Raw genomic sequence first — 22,025 nt, 5'->3', positions numbered from 1 at the left:
CAGTTTGGATGGACTGGAGTAAAGTGACCGTGTGTCACGGCTGCCACCACCTTGGCCAAGACACTGAGGAGCTAAAAGCATGAGCTGCTGTAGACTGAATGAAAAACCCAAGGCTCATCAGCAGGGGCTGTCATAACTTCTGTGAGTCAGCCCAGAGGGGGACATGTACACATTCCTTGGAATGAACACTCCTCCCTGCAGGCACAAGTCCCAGCTGTCAGAGCCATTCCCTCTGCTGATCTCTTCTGGCTAATGCAATCCCTGAGAGACAAAGAGAAAAAGAGGGGAGAGATGCTTGCACTAGTTCAGGCAAACGATCTGCTGTCATCAGAGAGCTATGCAGAGGAGGGCCCTGCCCCTCACAAAGATGGTAGCGCCTCTGCTTATTGGTCCTTGCAGAGGAGGGATGTGCCCCTCACAAAGATGGCTGCTCTGCTGTTCCCTCCCTTAACGGCTGCTGAGCCAGGGAAGGCAGTGTGTGTTTGTTACACTGTATCTGGGCTGTTGCTCCTGAAGTTACACTGTATCTGACTGTCCCTGTGTCTTGCAAAGATCAAGGCCGGGGCTGCTGTGTTTACAGGACTTTGCTCTCTCAGGACAGTGGCTGGTAGCCAGGGTGGTGCATGCACGGGGCTATGCTGGCCTTCATAGCGAGGAGCATGGTAAGTAAGAGCCTGATCCCTGCATTGCAGATTGGTTTAATGTTCATAGCAAGGAGGGAGGGGAGGTGGGGGTAGCTTTCCCTGCTTTGAACAACCTTGGGACAGTGACCCATGGCCTTATCCAGAGGTGTCTGATATAGTCTTGTGAGGATAAGGGCAGAGCTTCTACAGTCTCTGAGAAACTGGCAGAGTTGGGAGAAACCTGAAAGTTTTTTTGCTCAGGGAGATTTGAGGAGGGCAGTTAGATAAATGTCCAGCACTGAGTTTATGGGATGGGTGAGGGAGGATGAGGGGGGAGAAGATCTGGCTTGTACCAATGCAGCTGCAGTGTGATTTTCTTGTAGGATGTAAAAATATTTTTTCAAGAAAGACGATTAAAATTAGAGGGTGTGGCAGGAGGATTATTGCTAGGCAGAACTCTCAGCTAAAGGACAGGGATTTCCTTTCAATGCATAGCAACTTCACTAATGGGGATGGGATGGTCTTGGCCAGTTGCCAGGATCACTCTTCGTATTTGACACAGTCCTTGAAAGGCTGCGAATATTGTTCTGCTGTAGGATTTTGATTTTGTAACGTTTTCCCCCCTGCTGTCTGTTGCTAGCAAGACATCTCCTAAGTCTTCCCCTGGGCTGGGAACAACCTTTGTCAGTTTGCAGAACTTGATTATGTGCCTTTATCAACTCAAACTTTTGCCAAGGGCTAGGTTACTGATTGATTCATTCTTTCACCTGGGCGCTGCCCTCTTGGTTTTCTTAGGAACTGAGAGCAGGGCTGATATGTACCTGCCGGTGTTGTTGGTTTTTTTTTTTACCTGATTAAGAAAATATTCACATATTCCAGGGCCCACTGGCATATTCCAGGAGGAATATGTCAGTGGAATCTTCTGCATTTGTCCACTGTGTACTTTAACTGGATTCTTTCCTTTCATTTTGTAATCTTGAACTCATGGGTATAGTAGCTGCATTATTCAGCCAAAGTTTGCTTAAAGTTCTCCACGTGCGACGGAGGGGAGAAGTCCTGCAAACTGACTTTTCTACTCATGAGACTGCTGAACATTCCAGTGCAAAGGACTACATGGTTCTGTTTGGGTTATAGCTGCTGCCAGCAGGATTCTCATAGGCTTTCCATGATCTGTGGATGAATATTTTCCCTCAGTTACAACTGTATCATACCAGTGTTTACTAAACCATGCAAAAGACACGTGCTTCTATCAGATCTTGGTCATGCTCCCTGAAGCAGCAATGAAATGGCTTTTGTCAGTTTTATGCCAACACTTAGGCCATTTTCGATATCAGATGAAGGGGGACTGTGGTTGAAAATCATTCTCAGCATCAGTTCGATTTCCTAATGTAGTCAAGGCTCTAAGGAAGTGGGTACCTTTAGCAGTGAGGTACCGTTAATAACTCTCTTTCCACACCAGTAAGGGGGAAATTATATTAGTACCTTGCTGTCAGGATCATGGTTGAACCAGGGTTGAAACTAGCATGGTTTGAGCCATAGTTGACAGAGCTTAGGATAATTGCAGATTTTTGTTTGTTACCTGCTGAAAGAATCCCCTTTTCTCCACATCACAACTGTGCTGCCTGTCCTGAGGACTCATCGGCTCTGTGATTTTTAATTTTTCTTTAAAAATATCCATATCATCTGACACTTTGCATGGGGCTGGGTGGATGTGATGGTAACAAGTGAATCAGACATTACTTAGACCTTTTTTTTTTTTGACTCCAAACCCACAAGTGTTGCTAAGTGAAATCCTGAATAGGACATGAAAGGCCAATCCACATGGCAAAGAGCACACAAGGACTCTGATTAACACAGGTTGGTTTGGTTTGTGGGGATGGAACCAAACTAATACAACCCCCTACCTTAAATTAAAACCACTTAACATGTAATAGGACCATGTCATGAGTCTGCCCTTGGTAGAGAAGTAACTTCTCTAGCAAAGTTAGAACAAGGTTTGGCACAGAACACACATGAGATGGAGCCATAGGGCGGTCCATGAATTCCCTGTGGCTATATGCATTGATGGAGTGTGACTTGGTAAGTGTGGATTGCCTCCCTTCCTCACGTGGAAAGGAGAGTCAGCGGTCTATGACTCCTCCTATATTCCTGTTTTGTTCACTGGGATCTCAGTACGTGCCTGGTAGATATTGTCACTAAAATTAACAAGTAAGGGCTGGTTGGGGTAATATCCAGATGTGATGCTCAGATTTTGAGTTTGTGTTGGTGTGATATTTTCTTTCTTTATTTTTCTTTTTTGCCTTTTCACCGTGATCCATCCATGACTTTTTTTTCTTGATAATAGACAAACAAAATAGTTCTCTCATGGTGTTTCTTACTGGAATATTGTTGCATAAAAGTTGGATAGCTTGTACGACTGTCCTTTATTACACCTCTACCCTGATATAACACTGTCCTTAGGAGCCAAAAAATCTTACTGCGTTAGAGGTGAAACCGCGTTATATCGAACTTGCTTTGATCCGCGGGAGTGCACAGCCCTGCCCCCCGGAGCACTGCTTTACCACGCTATATCCGATTTCGTGTTATATTGGGTCACGTTATATCAGGGTAGAGGTGTAAATACATTTAGTTAAACACATGCTGTTAAGACTGGAAGAGGCTGATATTCATCTTGTTTTTCCTTATGTCTGGAATCCCCATGTAATGTTATTGTTTGTCATTAGAAAACATCTCGGAACGAAGTTGCCAACAGCTCAGAACTCATGATGTGCAGGTCTATAATGCTAAATTAGTGTGCATGTGACTCTGGAAACTGGTTACAGGATAAAGCCTTTTGTCAGTAGGCTGTTGGTTCAACCCCAGCCCAGGGAGTGAGGTCTGGGGTTTGCCCTGCTCCCATGCTCCAGCCAGGGAGTGGGGTCGGGACTTGCCCTGCTCCGCACAGCTCCCAGGAAGCAGCCGGCATGACCCCTCTCCGTCTCCTAGTATGTGCAGACATGGCCAGGTGGCTCTGCACACTGCTCTGTCTGCAGGAGCTGCCCATTGGCCGCTGTTCCCATTGGCCGCAGTTCCCAGCCAATGGGAGCTGCAGGGATGGTGACTACGGATGGGGCAGCACGCAGAGCCACCTGGCCGCACCTCGCAGCCGGAGAGGGGATATGCTTCCGGGAACTGCTTGCAGTAAGTGCCGCCCATAGCCTTCATCCCTGAGTCTCCCTTCCACACACATACCCCGCATCCCAATCCCTTGCCACAGCCCTCCAAACCCATTGGTCCCAGCCCAGAGCATCCTCCTGCACCCCAAAGCCCTCATCACCGGCCTCACCCCAGAGCCTGCATCCCCAGCTGGAGCCCTCACACCCCTCCCCCATGCCCCAACCCTCGCCCCAGTCCTGATCCCCTTCCCACCCTCCAAACCCCTCGGTCCCAGCCTGGATCCCATTCCAGGACCCCAAACCCCTCATCCCCAGCCCCACCCCTGAGCCCGCATCCCAACCCAGAGCTCCCTCCCACACCCTGAACTACTCATTTCTGGCCCGACCCCAGGGCCTGCACCCCCAGCCAGAGCCCTCACCCCCTTCTCCACCCCTACTCCCTATTTTGTGAGCATTCATGGCCTGCCATACAATTTCCATACCCCCATGTAGCCCTTAGGCCAAAAAGTTTGCCCACCCTTAGTCTAGCTCCTGGCAGACAATGTTCACATCAGGAATGCTGTCATTGCAGTGGCCACCCCAGTTGGCAGTCTGTGTGGAGAGGGAAAAGCCTGAATAGACCATGGAGATTGGATTCCCCTTTCATCAGTACAGATGCTCCCTCCTGATCAGCTTGTTGGAGGAAGCTCTCGCAGCTGCCTACTATCCACACGACCTGTGCATAGACCAGGCTCGTCTCTCTCCAGAATTGTCAGCTGGGCCCCCTTCCTCAGCCCTCAAATAAACAGGAAAACGACCCAGTTGCAGGGTGTGGAGTACGGAAGTGATTTCAAGCTCTTGCTGTCACTGAGCCTGAGGTCAAGGGAAAAATTGGGAAAGTGTCTTGCCAGCACATGGGAGGTGGTTTGCTGCCCCTCTCACACAACTGCTCGCATTGCAATATCTGGTCTTGTGTTTTCTCAACAGAATAGCGCAGTCAGATGGCAAAGGTTGCTAAGTGTGTGATTCCCTGTGTATACCATAGAACAGGGTAAGATTAGAGAGGAAGTCTGAGGCAGAGAGAGTGAGAGTTTTACAGAGTTTTCCTCATTCCACCCATGGAGAGGAAGCAGCAGTCAGAGAAGGTACAGTATGGTACATAATCATTCGACTCTGTAGCTTAACCTCTTCTTTCCTCTTCAACCCTGCACTCTTTCTTCGGGCTTCAATGATTAGTGTTTGTTTTTTTTAACCTTCCCAGAGATCTCGATCCCTCCGGGATGCCAGATCCTGCAAGGAGCCAAGCACTTTCTTTGAGGGGCTGAGCGCTGTGCAGGAGGTGATTAGCACCTTGCAGGATTGGACCCTTTGTGCTTCTCTGCACTTGACCCTGGGGTAGGGATAGCTCAGCGGTTTGAGCACTGGCCTTGCTAAGCCCAGGGTTGTGAGTTCAATCCTCGAGGGGGCCATTTAGGGATCTGAGGCAAAAATCTGTCTGGGGCTTGGCCCTGCTTTGAGCAGGGGGTTGGACTAGATATCTCCTGAGGTCCCTTCCAACCCTGATATTCTATGATTCTGTGAAAACCCTCCCTCAGTTGCTTCTTAGACCAAAGGGCATGTTCTAGCCAGTATTGTTTCCCTCCAATCCATGTTCAGAAGTCCCTAGCAAGGAATTTGAAATGACTGGGAGGGAATGAAACAGGAGGGAAAGTGAGGGAAGAGGGCACGAAAACAGGATTTAAATCCTCGCTAACAGAACCCTGTTAAATTCCTGCCCAAAGAAACTGTCACAGGACATATTCCCCATGGAAGCTTTTATTGCCAAAACTGTCCTAGCCTGTCCCCCTTGAGCCTCTCTGATTCACCCACAATTTCTCCCTTCTTGAAAAACTTCTCCCTATATTTTCTCCCTGCCCCCCCACCCTTTCCTCCACTTTGCACCTTCCAGTCTCCTGCTACCTCTTCTGACGCGAGCAACTGGGATTGCTGGTGACCTGAGAGGCTTGGTGATCCCACAGCCAAGCTCCTCCTGTCACCAGAATATCCAGCTCCACAGTTGGGCTTCTGGTTATTATTTTTTTATTATTTTGCACTTTCATTTGCTGGGTGGGGGTTGGTAACCCTGATCCAGTTCCAACTTGGCTAAATTCCTCCAGCAGTTTCAGTTGGCTACAGGATTCCTCTTCACTTCCTATCCTAAACTGTTGTATGGCATTCCTCGCTGCTATGTCCTACCTCAGAGATGACTGCATTTCATTAGTGGGTGAAACAATCCCTGTATACATTCCTTACCTACTGTATAGTTGTAGGGGATACTCTGAGACTTATTCCCACTAATGTTTGTAAAGTGCTAGGAGATCCTCGGAGGGAAGATACTAGAGAAGGGCAAATGTGTTGTTATCCCAGTGGCATTTCCTTTAGCCGGCTGAGAATCGATATCTCTGTGGGAGGCTGTGCCTCTGCTGCTGTTCTGGATGTTTCATCATCCTCTCACTTTGGTAACCAGTCGATAAATGTCTGGTGTTTGTGCTTTGAGCTCTCTGCTCCTGATGTTGAGGCTTCCCTGCGTTATCAGGGACAGGGAACTCAATGTATCTGAGCTGCTGATTCCCTTGCGCTGCAGAGAAGATTGTCTGGATGTGTGCTCTGTGGTTTGCAGGCAAAGCCATCTGGCTGGCTAAAGCCAGTGGCCTTGAGGAAGCTCACAGGCAGATACTTAGCCCACCAAGAGGAACTGCCGCGTCTGCCGGTGCCGCCTCTTCAGCAGACCCTAGATCGCTACCTGCTGGCTCTGCGACCCATCATCAGCCTGGAGGAATGGACCCACACCAAGGGGCTGGTGGATGAGTTCCGGAAACCAGGTGGCGTTGGGGAAAGGCTTCAGAAGGGCCTGGAGAGGAGAGCCAGGAAAACTGAGAACTGGGTATGTGCGTGCTACTTCCATGAGTCCTGTTCAGTGGAGGAGAGGTTGGAGGCAGGATCTGAGTCAGGTCCTATAGGGGCCATCACTGTCCTTGTTTCCAAGCCAGTGGTTCCCAGCCACTGGCACCTGTGCTTTTATGACTGGTAATCTAGTCTCCCCTAAACGTCTGTCCTGAGACCTAGTGCACCATGCATTGCTGACCGTCTCTGTCTCTCCACTGTGTGCACAGAGCTGCCCAAGCCCCATGTTGAGCTGAGGCACATGCAGCTGAATGGGAAGTCATGGACACTGGCTGCTACAGCTAAAGTCTTAGTCCTTTAAAATGATAGTTGCCCCCAGAAGGTTGGAAAAGCCCACTGCTCCAACCCCTGGAGCACCAGCCCCACCCTAGCCAATCCCACAGGCCCCCTGCTCTACCTAGTCTGTAAAATGGCTGAAAAAATCATCCCATGACCCAAGCCTCACAATCTTCTTCACTTGCAAAGTATTGTGGGATATGGTGTGTTGCAGGATGGTCTTCCAGCTGTTTTGTGGGGTACGGACCACTCACACTTGCAAAGTGGGCATCCTGCTCTCTGCAGTCTGGAGCCCCCATTCTCGCCTGCTTCCTGTTTCTCTCTCAGCTCTCTGACTGGTGGCTGAAGACGGCTTACCTCGAATACCGCCTGCCAGTTGTGGTTCACTCCAGCCCTGGCGTGGTTTTACCTAAACAGGATTTTGTGGATCAGCAAGGCCAGCTCAGGTAAAGACCGTTCTGGCTTTTCTTCCCCAAAGTTTCAAATGTTGTTAGTTGGACTGCTGGGGAGTTGGTTTGGATTGGTGGGAGGAGGTGCGTACTAGCAAGTCTCACCAAGCCTAGATGACTGCTAGCCATGGGGAGGCTCACAGCTACTTCAGTTGCAGCCTCTCCCAGCAGGAAGCATTGTAGGGAAGGAGGTAAGAGTGCTGGCTACAGGGAGGCTGAGGGCTTCTCCCAGCAGGATTCCCTCAAAAGGGAAAGATGGTCCAGTGGTTAGAGGAGGAGGTTGGGACTTAGAAGACCTAGATTAAATTCCATGCTCTGCCACTAACTTCCTTTGTGACCTTGGGTAAATTACTTAAAATCTCTGTTCCTCAGTTCCCCATCTGTCAAATGAGGATAATTGCACATCACGGGGCGGGGGTGGGGGCGTTGTGAGGATAAATACAGATTGTGAGGCGCTCAGATACTACGGTGACAGGAGCCATACAAAGTACCTAAGATACTTTAGGAGACCCTAAATTTGACTTTAGATTCTGCAGGCTTGGGGGAAGAGTCAGATGACTGCATGACTTAGGTTACTCAGCTAATGCTGTGTGTGTCTGCAGATTCATTCAGACTGTGTGCATTTACAGAGGGTTTCCCACTATTCTGTCATTAGTTGCACAAGTCAAATCCACAGCTGCTGTCTCCGGTGTGTTTCTTCCCCTTACTCAAGCCTCGTATGCAACTGAACACTGGCAGTTTGTGCGTTTCCCTTCTGCTAATTCATGTTGCAGATGCTGTGTTTTGAAGTCATTCTCATACACATGGAATTGATTCTCTCACCCTTTTTGGAGCCTGCTGCTGATGTTAGTCCCTGTTTTTAGCTGTTTGTTTTCATGCATGTGAAGCCTTGTCTTAGATCTAGTTTCGGCTGTGGGAAGTCCAGGCTCTGTGTATGCAAAGCCCTAGCACTGACCTTTATACAGGGTTACCTTTTCCACATTTACCCATCATCACCTGCTCCTGTCATCAGGGTGTCTTACTGGCTGGGTTAAAAATATCAGCCAACCAGAGAAGTGTGTGAGAGCGAGAAATAAGAGCGAAAGAATCCTCCCTCCCTGTCTGATGCCAGGTCTTGTATACTCACTTGGCCAGATCTGTCCCAGCCCAGTGACATGGAAGGATGTCTTAAAGAGACAGTGTAAGGGCTAAAAATCCTATTTTAAAAATCTTTCCTTATATTATTGACCCTGGCAATTATTAAAATTAGAGTTTCCAACTCTCCTGATACTTGGTACTGTATTTTACTTTAAAACAGCTCAGAAACCAGAAGACAGAATCCAACTTCCTTTTATCTCATGACTTGTGATGGGGCCTGACTTATAATTTTTGAATGCTTAGGCATTGCAGTGCTTCAGTTTAAAAAGAAACCAAAACAACTGCTTGCTGTCACGCCCTTTACTCTCTGTGTTCTTCTCTGCATTGAAAATGAAAGGATAGTTGGCTTTATTTTTGGTTCTAGTCAGTCTCACTCTCAGGAAGAAGCAATGCAAAATGCAGCAAAGTTTGTTTTCAGACACTAGAAGGGAATACACAGTGGGGTATTTTTTGGGGCGGGGTGGAAGGAGGGTTGTTTTTTAAGAAAAATTCTCCATTGGATCTTTAGTGGAAATGTTTCTTTCGGTTTCCATGTTTTCAAAATTCAGCTGCAGAGCAGCTCCAAGATGACAGTGTGGTTAAACCTGCCTGAATCCCTTCTAGGCTAGCCAAGCGTTTGTTACTATCCTTGGAGCTTGGGTACTAGCGCAAGTTGTGCAACAGCAGGAGACCTTAGTGTGATGTCCTGCTCTGTGCCTCTGTTCCCCTCACACACCCTTGTCTGTCTTGTCTCTCTTCAGGGCAGGGTCCTTCTCTTGTTGTGTGTGCCCAGTGTCCAGTGGAAGGGAGCCGCAATCTTCGCTGGAGCCTCTCGGTGCTACAGCCACACAAATACTAAAAAAAAAAACTGAATTGGGTCAGCGAACAAAAAATGTGTTTCATTGGCGCTACCCAGCTAACCCAAAACACAGCCACAGCTGGCCTGGGCTCAAGATATTAGGAACTCATTGTGCTCTGCTGTCCCGAAAGCCCGGCATTCTCTCAGCAGAGGGGGTGAAATCCAAACCACTGTTCTTTCTAGGGGGTCAGGATTTCAGAAGTCTCAGATGTTCTGATTTGTATCTCTCTGGTCGTTGTGTTTGGCTTTTCCAGGTTTGCTGCCAAGCTGATCGAGGGCATCCTGGATTTCAAGACCATGATTGACAAGTGAGTTAGATGCAGTGTTGTTGTAGTTGTGTTGGTCGCCGTATATTAGAAAGACAAGGTGGGTGAGGTCATATCTTTTATTGTACCAACTTTTGTCAGTGAGAGAGAGAAGCTTTGGAGCTTACACAGAGCTCTTCTTCTGTTAGAGGCATTTCTGGCACACTGAAATGTCCCTGCTGCCTTTACTTAGGGATGCCCAGGTCAAAAGTTTCTCTCTCTCTCTCAAAGGGAAAGATAAACTGTCAAGATAAAAATCCATGTATCTAAAGAATAGCGCCCCTAATAAGTGTAGGTGACAGCCACCAGGGTCACTGACACTAACAGGACTGTAGAAGAGCAAACTGACTTTTCCCTTTTTATGCTCTTTATTTACTTCTGCCTCTTATTCCACCTGGCTAGGGAAATAAGCCTGGTCTGTTCTGCTTCTTGGGTCTCCTGTAATGATGTTTAGAGTTCAAAGCTGCAGTGCCACAAAAACTTTTCCCTTCACATTGTGTTCTGGGAGAGCCTCTTATGTGTGTACTTGCAGGGAATTTAGCCTGACTGCAGACTCACATCCTTAATTTATCCACAGAACTGGTCCAGCTCAGGCAGCAAGAACACACAAGCTTCCAATGTGTTTTGACTCCCCACCTGCAGGGGCATTCTCTGTGGTTCTCAACCTAGTTACCATTGTGGGCTATATATGCTGCTGTCTATCTATGTGTTATGTGGGGTGCATCCACACAATATATAGTCTAACACTGCATGGCCCTGCGGATGTCACGTGGGCTCCAGCTGTGTGCTGGTTGGGCCGCAAGCAGCCCACAGGTTGAGAACCACTGGGTGAGAGTGGAGTCCAGCCTCCCATGCCCCAGTCCTTGGCCTCTGAGATGAGGCTGCCAACAAAGGCCTTGTCCGAACTCGGACTGCAGGTGTGATATTAGCAGGTTAGCTAACGCATTTGAGAAGCCCAGGGCAGACCAAGCACACCGCTTTTAACTCATGCTAAACCAGTCACTTTAAAGCCCTGATTTTAACCCAACCAGGTTAGCATGTGTTAAAAGCCGTCTGCCTGCAAGCCTGAGTCAGCTGACATGGAACAGCCGTGGCTGTCCTGTGGGTCTTTTATCCCTGGATAGACATACCCAAAATGTAATTGTGAATGGGAAATCATTGAGTGGATGTGTTTCTAGTGGGGTCCCACAGGGATTTATTCTTGGCCCTGTGCTATTTAGGTATTTTAATCATTGACCTGAAAGAAAAAATATAAAATCATCACTGATAACATTTGTAGATGACTAAAAAATTGGAGGAGGGATGAATAATAACGAGGACAGATCACTGATTCAGAGCAATCTGGATCACTTGGTAAACAGGGTGGGAGCAAACAGTGTGTGTTAAAACAGCTAAACGTGAATGTGTACAGGAACAAAGAATGTAGGCGGGGCTCTGTCCTGGGAAACACTGATTCTGAAAAAGATTTTGGGGTTTTGGTGGATAATCAGCTAAACATGAGCTCCCAGTGTAACATTGTGGCCAAAGGGGCTAAAGTGATCCTTGGATGCATAAATGGGCATCTTGGGTAGGAGCAGAGAGATTGTTTTATCTCTGTTTTTGGCACTGGTTCAACTGCTGCTGGAATCCTGTGTCCAGTCGGAAAGGGTTCAGAGAAGAGCCACAAGAATGATTAAAGAGTCAGAAAATCTACCTTATAGTGAGAGACTCCAGGAGCTCAATCAATTTAGCTTAACAAAGAGAAGATTAAGGGATGACTTGATTACTGTGGATAAATACCTGACTGGAGAACAAATATTTAATAATGGGCTTTTCAATCTAACAGAGAAAGGCATAACATGATCCAAGGGCTGGAAGCTAGACAAATTCAGTCTGGAAATAAGGTGTCAATTTTTAATGGTGAGAGTAACTGACCACTGGAGCAATTTACCAAGAGATGTGGTGGATTTTCCATCTCTGACAATTTTTAAATGAATATTCAATGGTTTTCTAAAAGATCTGCTCTAGAATTATTTCAGGGACATTCTCTGGTTTGTGTTATACAGCAGGACAGACTAGATGATCACAATGGTCCTTTCTGGCCTTGGGAGTCTATGAGCTGACACCCACCACATCAAGAATCAGATGGCGACAACTAATGGTCACTCCAGACATAGGCCTGTAACCCACTGCTAATCTCCTTGAAAGAACAGGTCTAAATTCCATGCATCTTTCAGTAGAACAGGCCTCAACTCCTGTTGGCCTGATGTTACAAAGTACAATGGGCTGCAGTGTAGGCCCATGGGTCTGTTTCTTCCCATGCTAGCAGATGTGGAGAAAAGGACCTTGCTCCTACGTAAAACAAAAGGCAGCTACTGTACATGCTGGGTAGCCTCTGCTCAGAGAGTTGGTGGGGATGATCATCCCCCAGTGGAGGAGACTTCTAATATCTAAATATTTTAGGGCTTGTACACACTGGCATTTATTTCAGTATAACATAAAAGCCACCCCTTTGAGTGATGTAAGTTACACCAACCAAGCGCCAGTGTGGACTGTGCTATGTTCATGGGACAAGCTCTCCTGCTAGCAGAGTTACCGTCACTCAGGAGGTGGACTAATTATGCCAACGGGAGAGCTCTTTCCCATCGGCATCGAGCGTCTGCACTAGCAGCGCTAGTGGTGTAGTGACATCAGTACAGCTGCATCCCTGTAGTGAGTCTAGTGTAGACTAGCCCTTAGTGTCTCACTGGAGCAGCTGTGATAGGGCGCTGGGTTTGGGGAGAGCATGCCAGGTGTGGATCGCTGGAAGGCAGGCATTCTGATTGCTGTTTTCTTCCCTCTCTGCTGTGTACATTTCCAGTGAGACCTTGCCAGTGGAATACCTGGGTGGGAAACCTCTTTGCATGAACCAATACTACCAGATCTTCTCATCCTGTCGCATCCCGGGCTCGAAGCACGACTCGGTTGTGAACTACGCCAAAGGAAAAAAGCCACCCTTGCACATCACTGTGGTTCACAACTTCCAGGTACAGCAGTCCCTCGGCTTAGTGGAAGTCTTAGGAAGCCTGGATTATTCTTTTGGATTTAAGTGCCTCCTTTGGCTGTCTTTGCCAAGGAAGAGAAATAAGCAAAAAGACTCTGAATACAAGGTTCACCTCCCCAGGGAACCAGTCCCGCTCCCCCTGAAGTCCGTTGCAGGTTTCCCATTAACTGGGAGCAGGATTGAGCCTCATGGCTGGGACTGCAGTGTGTGTGAGCTGTATGTGAGTGCTCCATTCCCACATCTCTCTCCCTCCTAGCTCCAGTCCCTGAAAGTTCAGTCTCCTGCTCTTGGTTTGGAGCTAGAAATTGCTGGTTTGGAGGGCGGGGGGCAGGGATAATGGACCCAACAATCATGACTAGGGCCCTAGCAAATTCATGGTCCATTTTGGTCAATTTCATGGTCATGGGATTTTAAAAATCGTAAATTTAATGATTTCAGATATTTAAATCTGAAATTTCACAGTATTGTAATTGTAGGGGTCCTGGCCCAAAAAGGAGTTGTGTGGGGTGGAGGGTCGCAAGGTTATTGTGGGGGGCGGTAGTTTGCGGTACTGCTACCCTTACTTCTGTGCTGCTGCCTGCAGAGCTGGACCCTGAGTCAGCAGCTGGCACTTTCCGGCTGCCCAGCTCAGAGCAATACCACAACCCTCCTAAAATAGCCTTGTGACCCCCTGCAACTCCCTTTTGGGTCAGCACCCCCAATCTGAGAGTGCTGGTCTCCCCCATGAAATCTGTATAGTACAGAGCAAAAGCAAAAGCACACAACAGGCCAGATTTCATGGGGGGAGACCAGACTTCATGATCTGAGACACGTTTTTCATGGCCGTGAATTTGGTAGGGCCTTAGTCATGGTCAAGTCTCAGAAACTGCAGAACCTGGAAGGTGTTATGAGAAAAGTGTTTTTCTCTGTCTGTCTTAATTATCTGGCCCTCGTTACTGCCGTATCCAAGCACCTGATAATCTTTAACATATTTGTCCTCACAACATCTCTGGGAGCTAGGGAAGTGCTAGTACCCCATTTTATGGATGGGAACCTGGGGCACCAATAGGTTAAGTCGTTTGCCCCAGGTCTCACAGGAGGCTGGTGGCATAACGGGGAATTGAACCTGGGTCTCCCAGTTCCCAGGCTATGCCCTAATTACTGGGCCATCCTTCCTCTCCACCTACCAATCATCAGCCCCTTAGCTAAGCCCTCAGCATTGCTCTTGCCTCCTGGAGGAGGCTGTTGTCAGTCTGTGTGACTGGCTGCTATAAATCCTGTCTCTCTTCCTCCTTCCGAGTTCTTTGAGCTGGATGTTTACAGCAGCGATGGGAGCCCCCTCACCACGGATCAGATCTTCATTCAGCTGGAGAAGATCTGGAACACCTCCCTCCAAACAAACAAGGAGCCAATTGGGATCCTCACTACCAACCACCGAAACAGCTGGGCCAAGGCCTACAACCACCTCATCAAAGGTCTGTCCTGCTCCGCTCATGTGGATCACCATGCTGGAAACTGCTGCCCTCCATGCAGTGCTGTGCGCCCTGGGCTTCTCCTTCCTTTACGAGCCCTCTGCAAGCAGACACTGACCAGATAATTGGGCTTTCTAACAGTCTGATTGGGGGAGTATTTATCCAGCTGGGTTGTGTCCAGATTAAAGCCATTGCAAAGCATTGTTATTTCTGATTTAAACACCCTGACCTCTAAGTGTTCAAGGTTTGCTCTGGACAGAACTGAAATTTTGGACTATTTCACCCCCAAAATGGATGAAATCCAATAACCCAGCTAAAAAAAAATCAGTGGGCTGTTACAAGTTAGAAGGAGCATCCCTATGAGGCTCAGAGTTTCCAATCTGTAACAGCCATGCAGCCCATAGCTTCAACATTCGAATACCACTGCAGCATGGTCAAGAGATGCTTCCTTACAAGGGGAGTCAGAGCACAAAGTGCCATCAACCTGCTCTCCTAAATTTTACCCTCCCTCCAATTAAATGAATTTTTTTCAACCCACTTCCATCATCTTCCACCCTCCCCCCCCTTCTCAGACAAAACCAACAAGGAGTCAGTGCGTTCAATCGAGAAGAGCATTTTCACCGTCTGCCTGGATTCACCCATTCCCCGGGTGTCTGACGACATCTACAAGAGCCGAATGGCAGCTCAGATGCTGCACGGTGGAGGGAGTCGCTGGAACAGTGGGAATCGATGGTTTGACAAAACCCTTCAGGTGGGTGCTGGTGTTTTCGAGAAACTAGAGCCAGGGGTCTGGGGGAGACAAACTTCCTGAAACTGGAACATCCCCTGAATCATTCAGTAGGAGACTTTCCCAGATCAAAAGGGGGACGGGAAGTGAGACGAGCAAGGGAGTGATGCCAACAGCATAAGGGCCTGTGGGCTTAGTGGAGAATGTTGGGGATTCTCTCCTGCAGTCAAACAAGTTCTCACTCTCCTACTAGGTCCACCGAGCTCTCATTGTTTCCTAGGTTCCTGGCAGCACTCACTCAATGCAGCCAAGCTAGTCTTTGTATTATTCCTAAATTAACTGCCTGCTTGCGGTGTATAATGACTTGTCTGTTTGGAGGCTGACCAAGCCTAACAAGGTCTGTTTCTTGTATTTCCCATGGGATTGTTGCTCTCCCTGTTTGTTTGCCAAAAGCTAACCTTTTTCTTTCAGGCATCTGCTGCCATCCCACAACATCTCTTCAATCCCCATCTCCCTTCAGCTCTATAATGGTACTATTCAAGGGCCGCATCCTCCATTAGGAGGCTACCTCCGGGCCTTTCAGGGGGATGTAGCCATGATCTGACAGGACTCTTCTTATAATCCTGACATTTTGGATTATTCAGCTTCTGCTTAGCATTACTTGTTTACAGGGCAATGCCAAGTTCTTCTAGCTTTGCAATTAACCAAAGTCTGCACGGAACTGGTGTTGGGGGATGTTACTGCTGTGTTACATGGGACTCCAAGGAAATCAAACCCTTTGAAGCAGTACCATACTGCAGGGTACACTGGCCTCTCTGATGCATCTTCTGTCAGTGGGACCATCTTCCATCATTATTGAATATGATGATGATACCAAATCCTCCTAGCCTTGGTTGTGGAGTTTCTTCCTTCTGGGAGCTGGGTGATGACTTCGTGGGTTACCATGCGCTAATGGGGCTGAGGTCTTCTCCAGCACATTGTAATGAGATGTTGAGACCCCTCTTGGGCTGGTCCTGGCCCTGTAGAGGAGGCCTCTCTTCACTGCCTTTTTTGTTTTCCTGGCAGTTTATCGTTGCTGAGGACGGCTCCTGTGGCCTGGTGTATGAGCACGCTCCCTCGGAGGGCCCACCCATCGTTGCCCTTCTGGATCACATCGTGGAGTACACGTGAGGCTTGCTCACTTGTCTCTGAGTCGGACACAGATCTGAAATGGTCCATCCATAGTACAGCTCCCCTTCACCAGCTCATTTCCCCACTCCCGCTCCAGGCATCTGTTTTGGAGGCGCTTTAACAGGGTCTCAAGTTAGATATTGGAGCTCTTGTAGCAGTGACCAGGGATTAGCCACCTGCTGAGAATGGTAAACTTTGCGTCTGCTTGAACTCTCCCGAGAAGCGAGGGCTTACATTTTATATGGCTGAATGTTTGCTCCTGATGGAATCCATAGAACATTTTTTTTTTAAAGGGTTCGAAGGGCATTAGACCTGTAATCTCTTGGAGAAGGAATCACTATGATCCAAACTTCTGCATTTGTTCTCCTAGTTTTTCACCAGAAGCATATATGGAGAGAGCAGCTGTCAAGTCAGTAAGGCTGAAATTTGGGACAGAGGGCTTTGCAGTGTGTGACATAGACCCAAAATGTCATAGTCAGGGATTTACACCATGTTCACTACAGCGGGATCTGAGTCTGTCTACTGGGCACCAGAATCCTATAGGCCAAAGGGCTGGAGACAGAGGTCTGGCTAAATGGTTTCAATGCTGTTTCTCTGTGCAGGAAGAAACCAGAGCTGGTGAGATCACCCATGATTCCTCTGCCAATGCCCAAGAAGCTACGGTTTAACATCACCCCAGAAATCAAGAATGACATAGAGAAGGCGAAGCAGAACCTCAACATGTGAGTAAAGTGAGTGGGAGAGTTCAGTGAGTGAGCAAGAGAATAATCTATGTGCCCACTTGGAGAGCTGGGTGGCAAAGAAAATGTCAGTGCACTATTTGGAAAACCTGCCTGGTGTCTTGTCGGGCATAAACTATACTGTATGTGGCTGAAAAGTGCATTGCTGAGCCTCCTCCTGACAGGTAACTGCTGCACTGAAAGGGGACTTAATGCTTATTCATCCCAATCTATTTATGGAGAGGGATGTCTCTGATCAGGAACCCGACCTGCTGTACTGGATCAAGCCACTGGGCCAAGTAATGTGGGATCCTGTCTCCAGCAGTGGGAAAATCCCTTGCATCTAACCAGTTGCACAGTGCTTCACATGGTGCATCAAGTTACTGAGGTTGAGCTCATTGTGAAAAGATCGGGTGGGGCAGATCCCTTTGTCCTCGTGCAGATTCGGTCTGAGCAGATTGATGTCTCTGGGGTTCACAGAAGCTCTGGGGCTTGGGCCTTTGCCACGTAATAGCAAGGAGCATCCTGAAGAATTTCTCTTCTCCTTCTCTCTCTGTAGAATGGTGCAAGATCTGGACATCAAGGTGATGGTTTTTCACCACTTTGGGAAAAACTTCCCCAAATTGGAGAAGATAAGTCCAGATGCATTTATTCAGATGGCCCTGCAGCTGGCTTATTATAGGTAAGGAGCAGACTGCAGGCAGTTAGCTTTCCAGCCCCCATATCTCCCTTCTAAAGAACCTAAGGGAATTATTACCCTGCTCCACAAAACTGCTGACTAAAGCTCAACACCAAACCCAACTAGCTGGGCTTGGAGAAAGAACCGCAAACACCACTGGGCTACAGGGTGGCGAGCTATTGCAATAGCCCACTCTTTCGCTATGCCTCCATGTGGGAGGGTTAGAGGTCAACGGCTGATGGATCTACAGCCATGTACAGACATCCCAAATCCTGCCCTTTCCCCATGCACTGGAACAGCACTGGTTCTGCTCTGTGTAGGGCCCTTCGTGGTCACAAAGGAGTGGGCAAGATTAGCCCCTCCAAGAGCAATGCATGAAATACAAGTAGAGGAGGGTCAGTCAGCTAGGGCTGCAGCTTGGTCCACGTAATTACCATTTCTTCTGATCTTTCTCATCCTTCCTCCATGGAATTTACTCTTCCCTGGGAGGTGGGGAAGATGCAAGGGAGAAATATAGCAGATGTAACTGCATACTTTGAACCAGAAATTCACCTGCACGATTTCCCTGCAAAGGATAAGATTTGCATAGCCTCTTCTTGTCAAGAACAATTCTTCCTCTGTGGCTGCTTCTCCTCCCCATCTTTCAGGATGTATGGCCAGGTCTGTGCTACATATGAGAGTGCCTCGCTGAGGATGTTCCGCCTGGGTCGGACAGACACTATCCGCTCTGCCTCCGTGGACTCTCTGAAGTTTGTGCAGGCAATGGACAACCCTAGCAAGCAGGTGAGAGTTCCAACAGATGGAGTGAATTAACATCACCCCAAAGAAAAGGGAGAACTGCTTTTCAACTCACCCTAGAAGGGTGGCATCTGTATCCTCTGGTCTCAGCCAAAAACTGCATGTGATCTGAGGTTGTTTTAAGGTACAATCTGGAGTACGATTACAAATCTTGGGTCTATTCAGCTTTCCTTTTACAGCTCTGTAAATCCAAGGTGAGTGTTTCTAACCCTATATCACGTGACCAGTCTGAATTTCTAACCAGTCAGGCCCTAAGTACTAGATTATTGGACTTGAAGGTTCTCCATGTATCATTCAGAAGGTCATTTCCTCGTTTTGGTTTTGACCTATGAACTTTGGACAATATACAGGCAAACAAATGTACTATTTTGGTGAGTAGATTTGCTAGAATATGTTTAAATTAATAGGGATGAACACAGTTAGTAGAATGCATTAACTTCTAACATTTTAAATTAACTAAAGGAATTTTTCTAGATGGGGAGTTGTACAAATAAGGAAACAAGTTCCCGACCACATAGTATAGTGTTTGGGGTGTCCCAAAGTTGGAGATACAGAGACACTATTGGTTCCAAGCATGTCCAGATTCAGAGAGAGGACTTGTGATTCTAAGCATTCAGGATTCATTTCAGTCCTTCTATGAAAAAGACAGGGACTCTGGTTCTCTCTTAGAAGACAAAGAAGCGAGACTAGAACCTAGCAAGTGATGAAAGTCAGTTCCCTGGGGATGGAGTTCTGAATCAGAGTTCAGCAGTTTGCTGTAGAACCTCTGTAGTGATCCCCTTGCAAAGACTTGCCTCCTTTGGTTGCAGAATTGTCCTTCTGTCATCTCAATCATCCCACTGACATCTCCGCTTCCAACAGTTCTAGGATAAAGGGTAGTCCCTATGGAATCACTTAAGGATAGCCTCTCGTAAGCTGGAAGGGAAGAGAAATAATTCAGCCAATAATATGATCTAAGTGCACAATAGCTTGAAGCAGACACCTGCTGGGGCAGAAATGCCATCCTGCAGATGAGCTACTGAAATCACTGGGGAGCACATTTTTAATGTCCATTTCATGTATTCTCCTTAGAACCAGGAGAAGGTGGAACTGCTGAGGAGAGCTACGGAGGCACACAGAGCTTACACAGATATGGTGAGTGTCCCATACAGCTCCAAGGCTGGGACTGTGCAGAGGTAAACCAGGTGCTGCTGGAAGAAAAATCCCAATTTATGGTGCTAGGCATATAAGCCAGCCTGTTAATACTGTCCCTAGGATTGATTCTGACCAGTTAATGCTTTGGAGTACTGACTTCTCTTCCTCTTTGCACAGTTCCTTCAGTATCCCTGGTGACTGAGGGCAAAGGAGAAAGCTGCAGACTTGATTTACTGTGCTCTGAAGAATTCCTATTCTCCCCATCACCAGGATCTGTAGATGCTAGGGTTGCACAGGAGGGGGTTAAAATCACAGGGATCCCATCCCGAGATGTTACAGGGTTTGCTTAGTTCCATCTGTTTGTCAAATGTTGCCCTTAATGGACAGTTAGGGGTGTTTTTGTCGTTTCTACTTTAAATTTAAGAGGATTTTTAAAATAGTGCAGATTTTTGTTCCCCTGCCTCTCCGGTCTCTTATCCAGACTCTTTTCCTTTCAGGCAATAAGGGGGAATGCAATAGACCGTCATCTGCTAGGCATGAAGCTTCAAGCCATTGAGGATCTAGTGAGCATGCCGGAACTGTTCATGGATACAGCCTATGCCGTTGCCATGCACTTCAACCTCTCAACCAGCCAGGTAAGAAGTGGCTGACCAATATGAGAGTGCTGCGATCATTCTTTCTCCCTTTCTTCTCCACATTCCTCCACAACCCCCTTCCTTTAGGAACTGCTCTGCATAGGTGCCATAGGAATCTAGCCCCACAACAAACTGAGCTGGACCTTTAAACAGGTTGTGAGGTGAATCTGAAGACTATGACTTTACAATTGCTAGAGCCATTCTAACAGATTATCTTCTTCAGCCCAGGCTGGACACTGCATTGCCAGGTAGATACCAAGTGCCTATGGTAATAAAGAGGCCCTGCCTGCACAATGTAACAGCAGCAGTATTGCATGAGGCTTATTGTCCTTATGAGTCTACTTCAGTGGATAACTGCTCCTCTGCAAGTCTCTTCAGAGGGTGATAGGAAGCACTATCACAGTGCTGGGCAATAGCAGAAACAATTGGTTTATCTGTTTGTTTATAAAGCATCCACAGTGTTCTAGGAGCTGAACAGATAGGTCTGAATATCATGCCCCTGCCCTGAAGAACTTACCTGGGGTGTTAGCTGGGAGTGGTCAACAGCTTTTGTGATCTTCTGCCTCTTTTTGTTTGTTTCCCACCGTAGGTCCCAGCAAAGACAGACTGTGTGATGTGCTTTGGTCCAGTGGTTCCAGATGGCTATGGAGTCTGCTATAACCCCATGGATGACCACATCAACTTTGCAATGTCGGCGTACAACAGCTGTGCCGAAACCAATGCAGCCCGCCTGGCACATTACCTGGAGAAGGCGCTACTGGACATGCGTTTCCTGCTCCAATCCAGTCCCAAATCAAAATTGTAAAAAATGAACCTGCTTCACAGCTCCTAAGCTTTAGGAGCTCTCCCATGTGCACAAGAAGCTCCCAGCTCTCCAAAAACTGGGCAACAGGAGATGGGCTCCATTAGGAATCTAGAAGAGTACATGGTACACATCTCTCTGCAGAGAAGTTAAGGAGTGGTAATCTCCAGCTATCAGACTACAAGGTAAAAGGAACCATTGCCTTATTCCAAGCTAGAACTGACAGAGATCCTTTCCCACAATGTGCAAAGTGCACCTTTCTTCCCTTGAAGAGATACTGGAGCAACATCTTTTTGATTGAATTTACAGTGGAAAGAACATAAAAAGTGCATTCACCCCATCCTTCACTCTTTATCCACTAGGGGGAGTATTCTCCTGGCTGAGTAGGTCTGAGGCCACTTTGATCTTTCTGCTGTCTCGGGCTTTTTAGGGTTGGGAATATCTCTTTTGAGCTATGCCATGCCTCCTGAAGTGGTGTCATCAGTGCCACTGAACTTTGGGGTGGGGGATAAATGCTGTAAATTGGAAGAAATCCAGTCCTGTTAGGATGCATTGTGATGCTTTTCTAGAAGTGTCTTCCCAACATAACCTTGCTGGGGGACTGGTTTTTGTGCACTTTCCACAGCTAGGAATGTTCCCTTTCCCATCCTTCTAACACCTGGGTCTTCCCTTTTTCTGCACTTTCTCCACTGTGAAACACCATTGCTACAGTTGGACTCACTTCCCCTGCTCTGGCCTTTTTTTATTTTAAGCATAAAGTGATGGATTGCTGGCAGGTCTCCATTTCAGAGCTTCAGGCTCTTCAAGTGGAGCCTCTCTGGCTTTCTTGTGTTGCTTCTACTAAATTGATGCATTTTAATTGATTTTTTTTTTAATGTCCAGGCTCTGCTGGCCTTGACTTTATGCACTTAAATATTCTGTAGTGGGGAGGGATGATACAGACCTTGATGTTGTTTGCAGAACCTGTTCTCTTCATTCTGCTCCTTCTCTTTCAAATGGAGACAAAAGGATGGGAACCATATTGACCTTCGTTATTTGCAAACTGAAATATCATGCACTGGTTTCTATGCTGCATTTATTTTAGTCTAAGGAGAAGGTGCTTAAGTAACTTAATGAGCCCTTCTAATCAAGTTTCCAAAAATGCCTCTGGACTGCATAGGTGATGTATGTTGGAATTGAAGGG

At 47.4% G+C, this 22,025-nt stretch overlaps 1 protein-coding gene across 2 annotated transcripts; it reads left to right on the top strand.

Annotated features, from left to right (window-relative positions):
- Positions 1–397: 397 nt before the first annotated feature.
- Positions 398–22,025, top strand: CRAT (carnitine O-acetyltransferase). 2 transcript variants are annotated; one of them, XM_032797739.2, is made up of 14 exons: positions 398–662; positions 6,417–6,680; positions 7,304–7,422; positions 9,655–9,708; positions 12,545–12,710; positions 14,007–14,181; positions 14,751–14,929; positions 15,971–16,071; positions 16,678–16,797; positions 17,354–17,476; positions 18,121–18,256; positions 19,343–19,405; positions 19,903–20,040; positions 20,630–22,025. In XM_032797739.2, exons 1-14 carry the CDS (start codon positions 624–626, stop codon positions 20,843–20,845), a joined length of 1,893 nt encoding a protein of 630 aa, XP_032653630.1. In that variant the 5' UTR covers positions 398–623; the 3' UTR covers positions 20,846–22,025. The 2 variants fall into 2 exon arrangements, with proteins under 2 accessions (XP_032653630.1, XP_032653631.1); XM_032797740.2 differs by lacking the exon at positions 398–662 and adding an exon at positions 4,793–4,902.

The sequence above is a fragment of the Chelonoidis abingdonii genome, chromosome 24 (assembly GCF_003597395.2).
Source record: "Chelonoidis abingdonii isolate Lonesome George chromosome 24, CheloAbing_2.0, whole genome shotgun sequence".
Taxonomy (NCBI): Eukaryota; Metazoa; Chordata; order Testudines; family Testudinidae; genus Chelonoidis; species Chelonoidis abingdonii.
This window is presented reverse-complemented; position numbering and strand designations above follow the sequence as displayed.

Excerpts from the sequence above, each read along its gene's own strand:
- CRAT (XM_032797739.2), top strand. The coding sequence starts at position 624 with ATGCACGGGGCTATGCTGGCCTTCATAGCGAGGAGCATG. Across the intron at positions 7,423-9,654 it reads GATCAGCAAGGCCAGCTCAG|GTTTGCTGCCAAGCTGATCG; the intron begins GTAAAGACCGTT and ends TGGCTTTTCCAG. Across the intron at positions 9,709-12,544 it reads TTCAAGACCATGATTGACAA|TGAGACCTTGCCAGTGGAAT; the intron begins GTGAGTTAGATG and ends GTACATTTCCAG.